At 40.0% G+C, this 17859-nt stretch overlaps 1 protein-coding gene across 1 annotated transcript in view; it reads left to right on the top strand.

Annotated features, from left to right (window-relative positions):
* Positions 1-577: 577 nt before the first annotated feature.
* SPRED1 (sprouty related EVH1 domain containing 1) overlaps positions 578-17859 on the top strand; it is a 58342-nt gene continuing 41060 nt past the window's right edge. Inside the window, exon 1 of the mRNA XM_054275471.1 lies at positions 578-1257. Within this exon, the coding sequence (XP_054131446.1) occupies positions 1229-1257 (29 nt within the window). The 5' untranslated portion in view covers positions 578-1228. The remainder of the gene's footprint in view (positions 1258-17859) is intronic.

Genomic DNA, 17859 nt, shown 5'->3' with positions numbered 1-17859 from the left:
CTCCTCGGGAAGCGCGTGAGGCAGCGCCAGGGGGAGGGAACTACTTTCAGGAAACTCGAGCGTCGGGCAGCGCCGGGCGCCGCGGGGAGGGCGGCGGCGCGAGCCCGTCCGGTGGCGGGCGCGGGTCAAGGGGATTACTTTCCTCCCCTCGCTCTTCCCTCCTCTCCCGCCTCCCTTTCCCCCGTGGTTATTTTGGATCAAGCTGTGGCGGCGGAAGGAGCCTGAAGTCAACGCTTCCGCCCAGTTTTCCTGTGAGGAGGAGGCGGGGGTGGCCGCGAGGAGCCGAGGCGGCGGCAGCGGCCGCTAATGGAGTTGTTGCCGGGGAGGAAGGGCCGCCGCTGAACTTCCCCGCGGGCTTTCTCCCTCCTCTCCCCCTCATCCTGCAGCCGAGAGCTCCTCTCTCGCCCTGGGAGCTCTGCTCCCGCTCCCCCTCCCTCCCCGCGCCTCTCCTCACACAAACAGCCGTGACGCATCCTCGCTCTCCGCCGTCCCCCCCCTTCCCACCCCCAGGCTGGTTTAAAACGCCTCCCTCCCCCCGTCGCCAGCCTTCTCCTTCGGGCCGGCGCGTCCTCCCTCCGCAGTGCTCGACGTCGCTTTGGAGGGGGTGGGAGATCTTCGTCGAGCCTCTCTGCCCCCCTTTTCCCCGTCCCTCCCCGCCTGCCCCGGCCTGTGGCGGCTCCGGTGTCTGGAGGAATTTCTGCCGCCGCCTGCCCCGGCTGTGCGCGGGAGGCGGGCGGGCAGGGAGGGAGGCGGCCGAGCAGCAGCAGCAGGAGGAGGAGGAGAAGAAGGAGGAGGAGGAGGAGGGCAGCAGCGAAGGCGGCTGCAGCGGGAGATGAGCTGCAGCGGGAGGACGGTGCGGTGCAGCTTTTTGCGGCGGGGAGCCCTCCCTTGTCTCCACAACTCTATCCCCCTCTAACTGGGAGCAGCTCGATATCAGAAGATCCGTGGGTTTTGCTTCTGTTTGCTTCACCATCACCACCATCATCATCGTCTCCAAAGACAGGGGAAATACGCTGCACCGCCGGACGTCAGGATTTCGGGTTTCCAGGATAAAGACCGCTCTCCTACTCCTTCCCCCCGCCCCTCTCCCTTACTCACCGCACGGCCCGTGCCCTGGCCGGGGGCGGCAGACCGGGGGTAACAATGGTGAAGTTTCTGGTGAGTTCTGGCTGCGCCCTGGCTGCGTCGGTGCTGCTCCGTGTGCCTGTCGGATCGTGGTGAGGAGAAAATGAGCGAAGAGACGGCGACTTCTAACGAGTAAGTGGCGGCGCTCCCCCTCCCCTCCGCCCCGGGATCGGAATGGGGATGGGGCTCGACGCGTCCCTTCGGCTCCGCGCCCCGCGGGGCCTTTGCCCGCGCACGTACGGGTGCTGTCCTCCCCCTGCGCGGACTGCGCATTTCTGCTCGCGTACATGGAAGCCCAGAAGCTCCCTCTTTGTGAAGGAGCTTGGTTTGGAAGGGCTACGAGCCGCCGGCCGGAAAAGCTTGGTTTAGTTAAAGCCCGGCAGAAAACGGTGCAGGTGACGATGGTGTCTTGGAGGGGGAGGATGGGTCTGAAATGCCCAGAGAGGTGTCGGCACGTACTACCTCCGAAAAAATCCTGTTACTTGTAGATATTTCACATGGAAACTAGTGTGTGGGAGCTTCATCCTGCAGGAAACTGCTCCTGAATTTTAATTGGATGAGTCAGTCCGTGTAAATACAGCTTAAACCTACCCTAAAGCCCTTTTTTCCCTTTCTTTTTTTTTTCTTTTCTTTTTTTTTTTTTAATGAGCACTTGGGACTTTTCCCCCCCTTCCCTTCCTCCCTCCCCACCCCCAGAGAGGAAAGGGATAGTTCAAGGATCTCTTAATATTTTTGCTGTGACTGGTTTGGAGGAAATTCAGAGGAGATTGTGTGTCTGTGCGGCTGTATTCCCTTGCATGCAATCAGTCTTTGAAATACATTTGGGTCGGAGGGGGTAAATGTTTGTCAGAAAACATTCGCGTTCTTTATGGCGTTGAAACAGGAATATAAAGTATTTTGAAACTTTTCTTGTGATCGGGAAGTTTAAAGTTGATTGCTGCGGTCTCCGAGCCGTCGCGTTACGATTTGCGATGTCGGTGTTTGCTCGGTCTGATTTTATGAATGATGCGGTGACGGCCGCGGCCATGGCGGTGGGGAGGGAGCGCGGCGCCCATTGTATCTGTAGGTAGCGGTGAGCGGCCGGGGAGCAGCCGAGCTGACAGGCGGGGTGCGGACGGGGCTCCTCCGGCAGGAAAGATGGATTTCCCATTTCACTGCCGCCTTCCGAGCCAAGCCTGCGCACCTTCCCGTGCGCTCCCCGAACGCGGCGTTCGGGTCCCCGGGGAGCGGCGCGGGGGCCCCGCGGGGAGCGGAGCCCGGCGGGACGCGGGGCTCGGGCGCTGCCGCCCGCGGCGCTGAGCGGGCCGGGGGCAGCCGGGCCGGGGGAGCCGCCGCGGCGCCCGCGGGGCCGGGAGCCGGGGCCGCCGCCGCCGCCATGTTTCCTTTTTTTTGTGAATCGCTCTCATTTGCATACCACAATCTCCATTCATAAAAAAAAAAAAAAAAATTGCGAAAAAAGAATTGCTGTCACCACCGCTGACCTGCGGCGGAACCTGCCCTGCCGAGCGCACGAAGCGTCTGCTCCCGGGCTGAGGGCCGGCCTGCGGCCCGCGGCCGGCGGCGGAAGGTCTCCAGGACCTGCTGTATTAATATGTGCTGTTCGCTGCTTGTTGACACAGTTATGTGGGAAATATCAGCTCGGGGAGGTGCTGGGAGCACGTGATCAGCTCCATTCATAAAATACCTGGCTGTCCATTCACAGTGCAGTACAGTGTCTGCATTCAGCAGCCTCGCAGATCAGACCTGCATGGGAAGGGAGAGACAGCCAGGCCGGCAGGTTTATCGGAGAGGGCAGCAGGAAGAGGGCTTATGGCTGCGAGTGTGGGAAGTCGCTGTAAAGGGAGATGTGGAGAGACGAGAAAGGCTTATTTTTATGGTTTGTGTTTATCCTTTTCCTATAAAGGAGCATGAATTCATCAGTACCTTCTCGCTGTACCATCTTACATTTAAACTAGGAAGAGTTTTATTCAGAAAAGTTAAAATATTTTCCCCTTCATGAATAGAGTCAAAAATAGAATACTGAAAATCAAATTCATTATTGTGAATGCATTTTCGAGACAGGGTATTAATCCATTTGAAGTAATTTACATTTTATTGATACAGCCTTACATCTGCAAGAGATCAACATGGTGCAGAAGGAAGGCAGTCATACCTAATGAGGCATCTGAAAATGTTCCCTACTATAAAATACAGGTGACAGTGAAAACAGATAAATTGATAGAAATCAACATTGCAATTTATTTTTCTGTCTGATTATTCTGAGAATTTTGCAGCAGATTAGCAATTGTAGTTTCTCCTTAACCTGTCCTGTGGCTAAAGAGACCTCTGAAATATCAGAATACGAGGAATGCTTTTAATATGGCAGAAATTGTTTAGAGGGCAATGTATTATCTTTGATTTTAAATCTATTGAAATTTAAAAAAACCCACAGTGAAATTTACTGATGAAGGATCCTCAGAACAGACAGTGTATTTTTCTGATGTAACTGTTTTGTGGTTGCCAGTGTTAAAATGGTGATGTTCATTGCTCATGAGTATGCTTTTTCATTATCTTAACAAATTACACTGAGATGATCCTTAATTATATATCCATGGAGTGGAGGAGGCTTGTTGTTAGTACAGCCTAAGAGAATATGTGGAATATTACTAATCTTTACTTAATACAAGGAAGGAAAGCTCATATACCGTATTTGTTTTGAAATTTTTCAATGGTGCTATAGGACTAAATGTGTTCTTATATAAATACCTTTAAAAAGCACTATAAACGATGCTTTTTCTTAAAAAAATACACAAGGGATTTTGTTGGTTTGCTTTTTTTTAATTCATGTGTTTAAATATTAGAAATAAAATAAGAAAAATGTTTCTCAGTTGCTTTGCTTTTTTTGACAGCGTTTTTGGTGTGGCCAGAGTCATAATTTCTCTCTGGTTGCTTTTGCACATAGCACACGTGTGTCACTTCAAATGGCTGGGAAATATGATTGAAATTCCAGATAAACTGTTAGTGAAAATAAGACAGATGTACAAATTGAAATTCGTACATTAGGAGTTCACTGTGTTTAATTCTATCAGTAGAACTGATGGCATCAATGGCCTTGAGTTCATTAACAGACCTTTCGGCATAGAAGAGTGAATCCGGGTACTTTGCAATGCATTTTGTGTCATTGTAGCTACCGGGAATATTCTGGTGATTGAGCATTATTCTTAGTTTATAAAACTACATTTTACAAAGTCAGATATAAATACTTGTGGTGTCTGGAGTTTGACCTCAGTTAATAATAAATTCTCAGTGGTGGTGGGAAAGATTAATTAAGAAGCTACATTAAGGACTAGTGGGTTTCTTCTCGATCATGAACATATGGAAGGCAGCCTTATAAAATTCTGATTACTACAGATGAGTCTGCATTGGTGATTTTTACATTGTTCTTGTAATGTTGTTATTGTATTTTTCAGTTAGGTATTAGTTAAATGAAAGTATTTCTATACCTCCAGATAATTTTATTCTTTTTCTTCCTCAGTGATGTTTTGCAGTCAGGATGGTCAGCATCAACACAATATATTCCCAAAGCCAATCAGTTTTTAAATGAAGGAATTAGGATTTTTGAACTCATGGGTCAAATTGCTACTCATGCAACTGAATATAATAATGTTGCAGGAGTCACGTCAGTGAGCACTATTCCGAGTTTCTCTTTTGGTAGCCAGTTTTAATTGCTGTCTAGAAATGTGTCTGAATTTCCATGTTAGGGAAAACAGAATGGTTGTTGTGCTGTGTAGCCCTCATTCAGCAGGGGTGAATGATGACAGGCTTAAGATGGAGTCGTAGTTGCTGCAATCGAAAAGTAGCAGCCCTGCTTTGCTGGCTTGTTTACTTTCCTCTCTATTGCAGGTGGCCGCTTTTATTTCAGGGAATGCTACTGCTCTCGAATCATATTTAGAGTTGCTTTTACATATTGTATTTTTTACAGATTCAGACTGTCACATGCTGATTGTTTTACCACATAAATATACTCATTTTCATAGATAATTTAGTTAAAGAGCTTGTAAATTAAACACACTATATTCTAATGCTGTGTGCTTAACAACATCAGGTTATGGTGCTGTAAACATCCTCAAGTGCAGATTTGAAAAAGTAAAGGTGAACAAAATTTTTAAATAATGTATTTATTCATACCTTCCTTTAATATATATGAAAATACTGTTTGTACTTCATTTGTACTTCAGACTTGTATAAAATTTGTCTTACAAGCCTAGATACTGAAAGCTGAATGTGAAATTGTATCACAGAAAGTAATGCCTATTAATTTGGGCTTATTACTTCTGGGAGGTTTTTAACACTTTTTGGCAGGCTGAATTTCTTTCTGCAGTTCAGGGCATATATAGACTCTGAAATTCTTCATCCCTTAATGAAAGGAATTTGTAAATAGAACTTTTTTTTTTTTTTTTTAAGGAAAGGATTTTCTAACCCAGTTGATTATATTAAATCATTGCAATTCTGATATGCTTTCATTTGAGGGAAGGTTGCTTATGTAGTCCTTGGGAGGCTTTTCCAGTCTTATGAAATGTTTCTTGCTGTCTGTTTGGCTTTATATTGTATGACACTATTTTGAAGGTGAAACTGAATTTGCATGTTACATAATCTGAGAGTCAGTTGGGGGGGGATGGGTATTTTTACTTTTTTCTTTCAAAAAAAGGTTCACCCTAGCAACAGTCCTTGATTACTGTGATATTGCAGAAAAATGCTTTTGGATGTTTCAGTAACTGGAGCCAGCAATAATATTTGAATTCAAGAATGCCGAGTGTTTCCCTTTGTTCATTTAAAATGTAATGCTCTTGATGTGTTAAAGTGGCTGTGAAGACATCAGTGTGATTTTTAAAAGTAAAGATGTTTCTTGAAAAGAATATATCCTGACAGGATCAGAAGTCACAGGATTAAAGCTGAGGGCAATCCTGGTACATTTGGGGGTAAATGCTGGCAATTTTGTTTATTTACTCATTCTTGTGTATATCTGGAGAAATTTCGTCTATAGGTGATCATTTAATGGCGTTGTGACAAATACTAGAAATAAAAAATACTCTTCAGAGTATTAGCACAAGTTTAAAAAGGAGACAAAGGAAATAATTTTGTCTTTTTTGGTTTTTACTCCGCTGATTCCAGAAGAGTGACTAGGATATGACATAGAGTGTATGTTGTCTTAAATGCTGTTGTTCAAATGTTAAATGCTTTCTCCCTTCTGCTCTTCTTCCTCAGTTAGAACATGTCCCATGTTACTCAGAAGAATTTGAAAGATGTCTGGAAGTTGCCATATTGTTCAGGATCCCGGTTTCTGTATGGCTGCTTTAGGAGGGAAATGTCTTTCTCTTTTTCCTGTTCTAGTGTGCAACAACACTTCAGCAAGTAAATTTAAACTAGAACAGTTATTGAATGGCTAGAATTGATTGCAAACAGAAATTTCATGTTCCCTAAAAATATAAAGTTTGTTCTTCCCTTCTCCCTTGAAAATATTCATATCTCTTTCTGAAAGCATTTTCCATTGTTTTGTATCTGTTTAATTTTGGGTAACTAATGTGCTACAGATTTGCCAAATTAAAATTCAATAAGGTATAAACACATTTGAAACTTTTTTTATGCTTTTTAATACTTTGTTAGGTGTGTCCCTTATCTTCAGCAATGCTTATTTTTTGGTGAAAGGAAGAGGACTGAATGCTCTTGTGTATTGCCATCTATTTCTAGATTTAAGACAATAACAATACATACTTCTGTTGTGCTTGGTTTTTTGTACTCTGTAAGTGAAGATTTTTTTTTGGTTAATGCTTAGACTATCCTCTAGTAAAATCTGTTGGCGGTCATTATTCCCTGTGGTTTTTCTCATTCATAAAGTGATAACATTATGTATATAGTAAAATATTTTATGGTGTGTCATACTAGCATAAACACAGTACCTCTCCTACCTGAAAGTTGTAATAAGAATCAATCTATAAGACTGCAGTGGTATTGAACAGCACTTACACTTGCATAAAGTAAGCAGACATTTTAAGTGCCTGTATTTTCTAATATTTTCAAGCTTATCTTTATAATAATGTTCATGCTGGTATCTGTGATATCAATTTGTTTAAAAATATATACTAATTTGTCTATATTCATTGCTTTATTTTAATTTTGTCCTACATAGGAACAAGAAAAAGAAGAAAACCAAGCAACCTACAAGTCTTTAAATATGTTAAGGGAAAAAAAATTTGCATTTCAGTGCTCTGAGTGCTAGAATTTGTTTATAAGTATGGTTCTGATTAAATAACTATTCACTTGCTGCACACAGGCCCTAACTCCCAATGCTCCACTTAAGGTGGGGAAAGCAGATGATGATGATGATACTATTATTATTATTATTACTACTAATTATTTTGTCCCAGTATAATGACAGTAAATTAATCTATCTGTGAAAGGAAATCACTCACAAGCATTTTTCTCTGTAAGAACTCAATGTCATATGACACTAAATAATTCAAACAGGGAAAACAGGCTGTAGAAACTTCATCAGTTAGTGTGTTTCATTCTGCACTGCTGTGTGATACAAACTTCCATTCAGAAGGAAGTATTTTTCATGTGTACACTACACAAGAATTCACCAAATGTGTATAATTGAAGCATCTAAACCATTTTAAAAATTAGGTGATATGGCATCTGTTTCTTCTTCCCCCCTCCCATATGTATTCATACCACTGTTCATAATGTTTTAATTATGTAAGGAAGTCTAATTCTGTTAAAGCAAGTTTAACACTCGCCTGTTCAGAATGCCAGAAGGAATTCTGTGGCCCAAATGCTTGGCTTGAATGGGTTGGTGAACCAGTTTTTGACTGGAGTGGTTTGCAAGAGCAGGTGTCATTAAAGTCTACGGAAGAGTTGGGGTTTTTTGAGTTGTTTTTAAAAACCTCCAGAAAAACAGCAATAAGTGAATAGGCCTTCCCCATGATGATCTGACAACTGTTAACAATCACCCTTTTTCTTTGACTCCTGCTGGTTAGTTGAGATACTGAACTGAAGTTTGTCAAAGCAGAAATGAAACTGATTTATTTCAGCTTTAAGTCAAATATTGTCAACAAACGTACGTACCAACAAGAAGCATCAAAACTTTAATTAATGAAACAATTACTGAAATCTAGTGCCAAGTTTATTAAAAATTGTTACTAAGACTGACTGTCTTCCCTAAATAACTCCAGAATGGTAAAATGTAACTGTCAGTGAGGATTCCTGCCAGGAGTTTTTATTCCTTTGGAAATTGTGCAGAACTGTTTTGGTGAAGTGGTATAAACCTTGAGGGCAGAAGAGATTTCTCTCTCCTTAGCCTTTTTTGAAAGGATTAAGTAAGGTTAGTGAAAGGTGGGAGTACTGTGCCTGCTCGGATTTAGGAATTTTTATGTAGCTTCTTAGAAACTTTTTAACCTTTCAGATGTGCTAAAGTATTCTGAACCCTGGGTATTCCTTTCTGTGCATGGTGTGCTTATTCTGGATCCCAGTACAGTATGTCTTAATATGAGGCCTGTGATTGAGGCTGATACATGTTGAACATTGAACAGGAATACATTTTTAAAAGGTGTAAAGAAGCTAATTCAGGATTTAGAGATGAGATTTATACATTTAAAATGGGAAATCCTGAGGGGGTCTTTAATCTATGTATGTGGCTGACCTTATGTAATAAAGCTGTATGTCTGTAAGCACTAGTTATTGTTGATAATCACTGGCCTTTGCTTGCTTTAGGGCCAACAGTAATTTGGAAGTTTCATATAGCAGGATAGACTTCAGATAGGTGTTTGTGCTCTCTTCAGGGGCCTGGTAACTATCTCATTACAAGTTCTACTTGTGATTCAAATGATACTGTGCTACTGATGCAAAATAATTTTGGCATTGCTGTCTCTAATTTCAAAAGATTTTTAAGAAGAAATTGGTTGCTGGTACCAATTGTACATAACGAGTGTGCCAAGGGAGTGCAAAATTGTAAAATTAAATGTTTGAGAATTTTTGGGTTTGAGAACTGAGATTTTTTTGTGCAAATAAAATCCATGTGGCCAGGATGCATGAATTTTGATTATTTTGGTAATAAGACAGATACACGATTGTAATCAGATTGCCTGGGTTCTGCTCTCAAACCTTCAATATTAGGAAATGATCAATTCTCTTTTTTTTCAACCACTTCTAATTTACTTCTCCTGTGCCAGGGAGGAGTATTGTGTCTTCTGGTCATGCACAGGTGGTTCTGTGTAATTGAAGACTGCATCTTAGTAAGCATTAAAATTCTATTAATACCAGTATTAAAAAATAAAGCAATATTCTGACAGATTTGTTAGGGTTTTTTTGTTTGATTTGTTTCTGGAGTTTAGTCTGATTTTAGTCTTTAATCTTCAGATTTCAACTATGTGAGCATTTCAAATGTTGGTAATATCACTGTAATTGCATCCAGACTTGTAGCATGCTGTTTCTTACATTCTTTCTGCTAATGTGATTTTCTTAATCATTACCTGAAAGGTAGGGTTTTAGTGTTGGGGGTTTTTTCCCCACCAGTTCAGAGCCTCTCTCTAATTTTTTGAGACGTTTATTTGAGGAATAATACATTTGCCATGTTGAAGGTTATTTTGGTTTGGTTCTTTAAGGCAGTAGTGGTGTCTGCCATGAGGAGCCATGCACACTAGATGCATGCATCTCAATGTGGCAAGTCAGAGTGGCCGTGACACTGTTATCAGTGTATGGGCTTATTTGCTGTGGAGCCACCTCATGTAAAGGGTGCCATTAAGCCTGGGTTTTCTGTGGTGTCCCTCCTGTATCCTACAGGAATGGTGTCATAGTTCAGGCCTTTAAGCTCAAGGTACTTGGCACTCTCATTGACATGAAAGTGCCCATTGCTTGTCATTTCTTAATGAGTAAAAAAAAGAGTAAGTGTGTTTTCTATCTGGATCTTTTTTACTGCTTTCTGGAGGCATAGGGTGAGTGGGAAACTTGTAGGTAAGCTGTGTTCATAAGATCTTTTACTATGTTGTGCTTTGTGGTTCCCAAAGAAATTAGTGTGTGTAAATCAGGCCATTATTAATTACACAGTTGTTTTAATGCATTAAGACCCATAAGTGTCTTGACAGAATCTTTCTTCATCTTCTACTTCTTTCAGCCTCCAGAAAACTTTTTAATGGATGTGTAACCACTGCTTGAGCAGTCTTGTGAAAATCTCTAGCACAGTACTTTCATGCTTTCTGTTTCTGTACTGAACGGGGCTAGCTTAAAATATCTTATATTGTCTTAGATGTATTCAACTTGACACATCCTCTAGAAGAGCCCCCATATGCACCTTAAAATGTACGTGCTTTGTTACTATGGTGATGCAGAAGAATCGTGCCTGTTAACAACCCGAGTTAGGTAATGGAGGATTTGCAGAAATCAGTTAAGCATCTGCCTGGGACATGGCAAACTGAGTCTGTGACCATACCTGCACCCCAACCTCTGAGCTGCAGGCAGGCTGAGGGAATCTTGTTATGGGATTACCTGCTTCCCTGTTTTCAGGTTGTCTGAGGGGCAAAGATGACTTTTTGCTAATGGTTTTAGAAGGTGAAGTAGTCTTGCCTTATCATATACTTTTAAGTACCTTCTATTGTATACTTAGGGTGTTCTGCGTAGTGTAAAGGAGATGCTTGGGCAAGTGTGTGTTTGTCACTGACACAAACCTCATTTTGCTTTTCTTCAAACTTCCTGGGCTGACGATGCATGAATTCACAAGCTTTCATTTCTCAGTCATGGCTGTCAGCAAATCCTGCCCAAGGAGGACACATCCACATTAATTCCCTTGAAGCAAGGTAGAAAACATGAGCTCTTCTTCATCTATTAGTAGAATTCTGGATGAAGAACAGGTCTATTCAAGGAAGCTATTCCAGAGCAGGTGAATTTAGAGTGCTGTTCTTTAGTATAGTGTAATTTCCTGTGAAGGCCTTTTATTTCCCTTGTTCTGGAGAAAGTTGTGGTTAACTAGGGGAAAACTAATAACCTTACTTGGCTAATTAGTGATGCTTTTTCAGGTTCTCTCTTCTTTCCTTCTCTGCTGTACATTTTAAAAACTATAGGTTTTTTGCATTAATTATTTTGTTTATTTTGTTTCTTTGGTTTTTGTTTGTTTTTTGTTTGATTGTTTCGTTACTGCTGAAAGTGGTGTATCTTTTCCATGTTTTGAATGTGGTGGTTTTGAAGTGTGTGGGTTTCTCACCATCCTCATAGATTTTGGCTTGTTTTTAGTAGTTTTAGGAAGCATTTTTTCAGAATATTTCTCTATTAGTGTTCTCATGTAGATTATCCTGAAAAACTTCTCTGGAAAGTAAGCCACTGGTTAGTATCTCTTGGAGATGTTTCACTGGCCCATTAGCATCCTTACAGGTCTTAATACCAGGGTTTTACCCTTGAGCAATGCTAGCAAGAAGTTTGTCTTTTACCACTCTGGAACAATAAAAACATAACCCAAATAAAAACGTGTTTCTTTTGCTGTAGAAGGAGAGAATGCTTCCCACAGGCTACAAGTTCATCTTCTTTTCATCAGTGAAAGAAGACATTGCAAAAATATTGAAAATCAATGTTGAGTCACTTCTCTGCTACAGAAAATTCCACTTTTTTGATATCTGCCAACTAATTTTTCTGATGTAGAACTGCAGATGTATAGCTCCTTTTCAGAACAAAACCAAAATGGGTGCACTAGACTTGAGGAGTAACGAGAAATAAGTTTACCCAGTCTTATTTCAGCTGGTTTTTAGGCCTGAGAGGCTCTTGGCAGATACAGGATTGGCTTTTCTACCATTTGGCAAATCTATGCTGCTTGAGCTTGAGCCCCTCAACTGAAGCTCAAGGATGAAGTAAGAGCTTTTAGTTAAAAATCCTCATGCTCCTTTCAGTATGAGCTTGGATCAACTTAGCATCCCAAATAAAGCATGATGATCCAAATCTCTGCCATGTACTTCAGTAAAAGATCATTTCAGTAGAGAAGTTGTAAGAGAGAACCTAATTGTATTTCACATGGCAAAAGAGGAAGGATCAAGTGACACTTCTCAAGGGCAAGAGTGATTTTGGTCAGCTTTTCTGAAATTGCTTCACAGTTTGTTTTAAAGGCAATTACAGTCAGGCAGTGCAGAAATTGTGGTACCCTACAGTAGAAATTAATTGCCTTTTTTTTTTTTTTTTTTTGGTTCTTCACTTCACTCTGTATTTTACAGTGGAGAAAACATAACTGTCAGTTACTTGGTTCATGTCTGTGATCTAGAGTGTATTTGCTGAGAGGATTTTTTCAGTATTGTTACTACTTAGCTTCCCGTATTTTGTCTAAAGAGTAAAACAGTACATTTGATTCCTGTTGAATTCAGTCTTAATAGTTGAAATTAAAGATGCTGTTCAATCTTTTTATCATTAACCAAAAATTGTGGTTGTATCATGTTTTCAGTAGGATATAACTTCCAGTAGCTTTATTTACATTGAGAAATGGGGTTCTCCAAAAGAGTGATCTCTGCAGTGGGCTCTTACTATAACTCAGCAAATGATTTTGTCAGGATGTATTCCTGTTTGTCTTCGGGATTTGTCCTTTGTCAATAACAATGCTGGACAAAAAGTAGGACAATCTTTTGGTCTAACCTTTTCTTCATGCAATATTCCAGTAGATCACAAGAAGCTCAGACTAATAGTTCTCACAGTTTAAATAGCCAGCTACTATTTGTATTCTTTTCATTTCGCTGACAGTATGATCAGAAATTGCTGTAGCATCTGGCAGTGCAAGTAGGGAGGTTTATGTATTCCTTCTGTCTATCTATTTTTGAAGATTTGGTTTTTTCCTAATGATAAACTTAGATTCATTAACCTTCAGTCTCTCAAGCTCCTTTATGTACCATTTTCTTCACAAAGGGAAATGTTGTGTGTGCTTTATTCATATAGATACTAGACTTGCACTGCAGTTTCTCAGTCTTGGCTGATACCAAGTGATGTTCTAAGATCCACAGGAGTGAAGTTGAATTCAGTGGTAATCATATTCCTTGAGATTACACAAAATTATTTATCTGTGGCTCTGAAGGGTCTCAAAGTTGTTGCTCCTTTGTAAAAATACACAGAAGAGGGTACTCACAAGCACATCTTCATAGTTCTGTGGGTGTTTTTAAGAGATGTATGTAAATGCCCCCCCCCCCCAAGCAGTATGAAGATTGGTAATGATTTATCTGATATGTGTTGTTGATGGCTTTGTTGTAAAGGTTTCTGATGGCCTACATTATTTGAAATGCTTAACTCTTCAGGATACGTTTGAGGGTTTGGTTTGGGTTTTTTTCAGACCCTTTCTGATAGCCTGTGAAGTATTTCAGAATAAACTACAGTTGTTTGAGTACACAAGCCATTTAAAATAGAAATAAAATAGAATTCCATTATTGCACTGTGTTTAATCCACACTGACAAACCCAGTTTCACTAAATATAAGAGTACTGGTGCTGTCATTTTGACACACAAAATAACTTTGTTTCTATGTAGTTAATAGTCCCCTCTTAAAGCAACTAAAGCAAATTTACAGTTGAAATCAGTTAATGAGAGAGAGTGGGAGTAGATTTATATAAAATCTACTGAACTTAAATGCTCACTTGTTTGCTTTTTCATGGTAAAACAGATCTGTAGTTTGAAATGGTTTGGGGAAGTTGTGACAAGGCAGATGATGATTCAGGACTGTTGAAAGACTTCAGAGGGGTCAGCTGCAGTTTCTCCTTTCTGGGAGATTGGTAATGTCCCTTTGAAAATGTCTGAGAAACTCAATAGAAACATTGAAGATGTTCAGAGATGTCATTTATATCTGGACAGTATTCCAAGAGTATCACAAATGAATAATGATTAAGTAGTGTATTTTATTTTAACTTCTTAATGCTGCTTTACCTGAAGATTATCATGCTTTACATAAAAACATAAGAATTTCCATATAGGTTCTGGCAAAAATTTTTGTTGACATCCTTTCTCTATCTTTTCCATTTGCTATGAAACTTGGTTAAATTCCAAATGCATCTGTTTCCTCATCAGAAGGTTTGAGCTGAAATATATTATTTCTTTCTGGATTGTTTGGTGGAAAACTTTACCATGTGGTTGTTTGGTAGAGTTTCATTTGACCTTAGGAGACAGTTAGATTTGGGGGGTTTATCTGCTCTTAATTGAAGTGTGTTTTCAGGCATTTAGAAGTTCAAGCAAACTGAAAATGCTATGCCAGCTTATGCAGTTTTAATCTTTTGATGTAACTGGCTGTTCGTGCTTGATGGTAGAACTTGAAATTAGTCTTATCTATATGAAGTATTTCAGTAGCTGTGTACTGCATGGGTATTTCTTTTCTTGAAACCATTTGTCTCACAAGAACCAAGTGAATAAGGTGATGAGGGAAAATGGTAAGCATGATGTTCTAGGGAAGAACTTAGCAGTTCAGTTTTGTTAGGAAATGCATTGAATTAATGGTCATGTCAGTGTCAACTGCCTTTTCTGATGTGAAGGTGTTGTTTTAGCAGATAGAGAAGGGACTGGGAGGTGCTGGTGCTCTTGGGTTTTGTCCTTGAACAAGGACCTCATGAAGTAGGGGCGAGATTGCCTGTGCTGCTTTCCTTCAGTCTCTGCAGTCAAGGTTCATTCATTAATACTTGGAAACTGGATGGGTTTCTTGTTTGTTTGTTTTGTTGGGTTTTTGTTGTTGGGTTTTGTGTGTGGTTTTTGGTTGTTTGGGTTTTTATTAAGATGCTGGTTTATGCTAGATACAATTGAGGCACAAACAAAGGATTTTTTGATTAAAAGTTAGGTACTTCAAAATTTGCCTGTGTATTCCACTTAAATGTATATCTGTCCTTTTTTTACACAAAACAAAATATGCTTAATGGAAATCAATTGAATTCAAGGAAATTCTAACTGGTTTTCTGGGCCGAGGTGATACTGACTGCAAATGTGAATTCATATGGGTTTGAGAGAGCTGCTGAGTGTTTTAAATTACATTTTTTGTGTTGTTGAGCTAGAGTTGAATTATACCAGGTCTGGTGTTGCATGCAAGACTTCCTCAACTGTAAAATCTTTTCTCAAGGGTGGTTTATCTGTTAGATAAACCATTAGAGAGATGAAAGTATGAAATGAAAATAAGGGAAGGAGCATGGAAGGGCAGAAGTAAAGCTGCTGTAAGGGCTACTTGTGTCTACAAAATATAGTCATTTCTTTCCCCTAATTAGAACTGGATCTTCTGCCAAGACAGGTCTGCTGTTCCAGCTGGGGCTTGCAGTAGGTGGTATATACCATTCTTCTAATTCTCAATGGCATTGATGGAACCTGAAGCTACTTTTCTTTGCTCCTGACTATCCTTGTTAGAAGTTGAAATGAAAGGCAATAGAGACAGTAAGAAAATGCTGAAAGAAAAAAAAAAATAAAGACTGACAAGGAGAGAAGTCTGGGCCCTAGTTTTAGGTATGCATCTAGAAATCAGGCAAACTGCTGGCATTAAATTTCTAAAATTATTTCAGATGCCTGTGTTGCTATTTGAGAACTCTTCTTGTAGCAGATTTTTAAGGTTTTTCATTGAAGTATATAGTACAGTGAGCATTAGAGTCCTTTATTAAGGCTGCTTCTCATTTTGAATTACTGCCCTGCTGCCCAGTGCATTGAGTTCTGGAAAAATACCTAGTAAACTCCACAGCCTAATTGATGTTCTGTTTGGCAGTGTTGGAAGCTATAGATAGTTTGTCTAAGAATTGCTTCCAGTCCTACCAGTGGTATCCATGGCACTAGTAAGAAAGCATTTTTAGGCAATTTTCATTGGCTTCACTTGTTAGCTTTCTTGCTGCTCTATAAGAATGCCCAAACACTATTCTGAAACTTTAAAGAAAATGCAAAGAGAAGTTTAAATGTCTCTGTGGGCTATACAGCTGCCACTCTTTATATGAAGAATGACAGGCTTCACCAGAATGTCTGGCTCTTAAAGCAGGAGACCATGATGCTGAAACACATTAGAGCAATGTTATTTATATTCTGCCAAAAGCAATTATCTTGCAAGACTTATAAATATGTGTTAGCTTTTATGTGTGTGATAAACTCTACAGACTTCCAGAGAGATCTGTAAGTCTACTCAGAATGATATATTTAAATTTTTGCAGGACTGAAGCCCAAGTGTTTGCATAAAAAGATGTTTCTAGTTGCAGGCATATGCTGATTATTCGGTAGTGTGGCAGGAGTGTTTGGGATTGGTCTGCTATGATTAGGATTGTTAGTATGCTGAGCTAAAGACTTTTATATTTAATAGTATTTGATAAGAGTTGTTTAAAGAAACCTGTCTGGATCCACTGGTATTTCTTTTCAGCAGCAACTTCTAAGCTTCCAAGGGCTCTTATCTATCCAAGTACCCCTATTTTTAATTTCTGTGAATCCTGTACTTTTTTTTTCCCCATAAAGATGTGTTCCTCCTTAGAAGTACCTTCAGTTAGCTACTTCAGGTCCTAAAATTGGCTTTGTTCTGTGCTGTCTTTTTGTCACCCAGTGACGGAAAATGAGCTCCACTGTTTGAGAGGAAAGGCCTGTACTTTGGGTCTTGGCTACCAAATAGAGCAGCTTTTCTGTTCACCCCACAGCTGTTGTTAATGTTTCATTCTGCAACTGCTAGAGGATGGGCAAGTAACCATCCTCATACGAGACAAAAATATAACTCCATTAGTCAGCTGGCGTGGGTTGTTGAAGCAAAAATGCAGGCAGTATTTTCTCCTGATGGAGAAAAATCCATCACATCCTATTAAAGTTGCCATTAGCTGACTATGGGGCAATGTACATTTCCTGAATTCATGATTGCCTGTTCTCCTTACTTTGATGGCTGTCTACTTTAAAACTTGTAATTTAGTCAAACTATTATAGGATCATGTTACATCTCTGGGGTTAATTTTATTTGACATATAATCTGTCTGGGAAAAACTCTTAAGAAATAATGATGTTTGATGATAACTGAACCTCAAATTTCTCACATTATTGTAGTGTGAATTAGAGAACCTCATTCCTAAAGAAGTTCCATGAGATTTCTCAAATCTATATTACCCTATAGGACTTCTGAGATCGAGTATTTAAACTTGTTGCTATTAACAGAGACTTTTAAGTTTCTATCAAAGATGGCTTTGAGGGGAGGAAGGGGTTGTGATTTTTTTTTTTTTTGTTGGGGTTGTTTGGATTTTTATTTTTTACAGCTGTCTTCTGCAGGTTGAAAATGTGATAGGCTAGTGGCATCGCTGACATTCTCTTGCCAGTCAATATTCATTTTAAAGTTTAAGTGAGGCAAAGTTATAATCCTTCAATGTTTTTACACTAACATTTGAACCCTTTAAGGTTTTTGGATGTTTAATCTTCATAACGTGAAGTTGTGACCTAAGGCAGAACCAAGAAAATAAAAAGGTGCCATCTTTTCCTAGCTGCTTATCAATGAAAAGAAAATTATTTTTCTTTTGTATTGTGGGAGTGTGACACTTCCATCATATCTACAGCAGTGTTTCCATAGAGGATGACTCCCTCTCTGAAGGAAAATACATATGTGGTCAGGCTTCTTAGTTTGCTGCTTAGGGATTTTGTTGAAATCCCTTATTTCTTTAATTGCTTATGTACTTTTTTTTAATGTAACGTGGACAGAGGGAAATGTACAATCTCTTAAATTGAGAGGGTTGAATATTTAACCTCAACTTGAAGATTGAATTTTTTTTACAATAGCACTTC

Source organism: Melozone crissalis, unplaced genomic scaffold (genome assembly GCF_028551555.1).
Source record: "Melozone crissalis strain CALT ecotype California unplaced genomic scaffold, PUWL_Pcris_2 ptg000018l_1, whole genome shotgun sequence".
In the NCBI taxonomy this organism is placed as follows: domain Eukaryota; kingdom Metazoa; phylum Chordata; class Aves; order Passeriformes; family Passerellidae; genus Melozone; species Melozone crissalis.
This window is presented reverse-complemented; position numbering and strand designations above follow the sequence as displayed.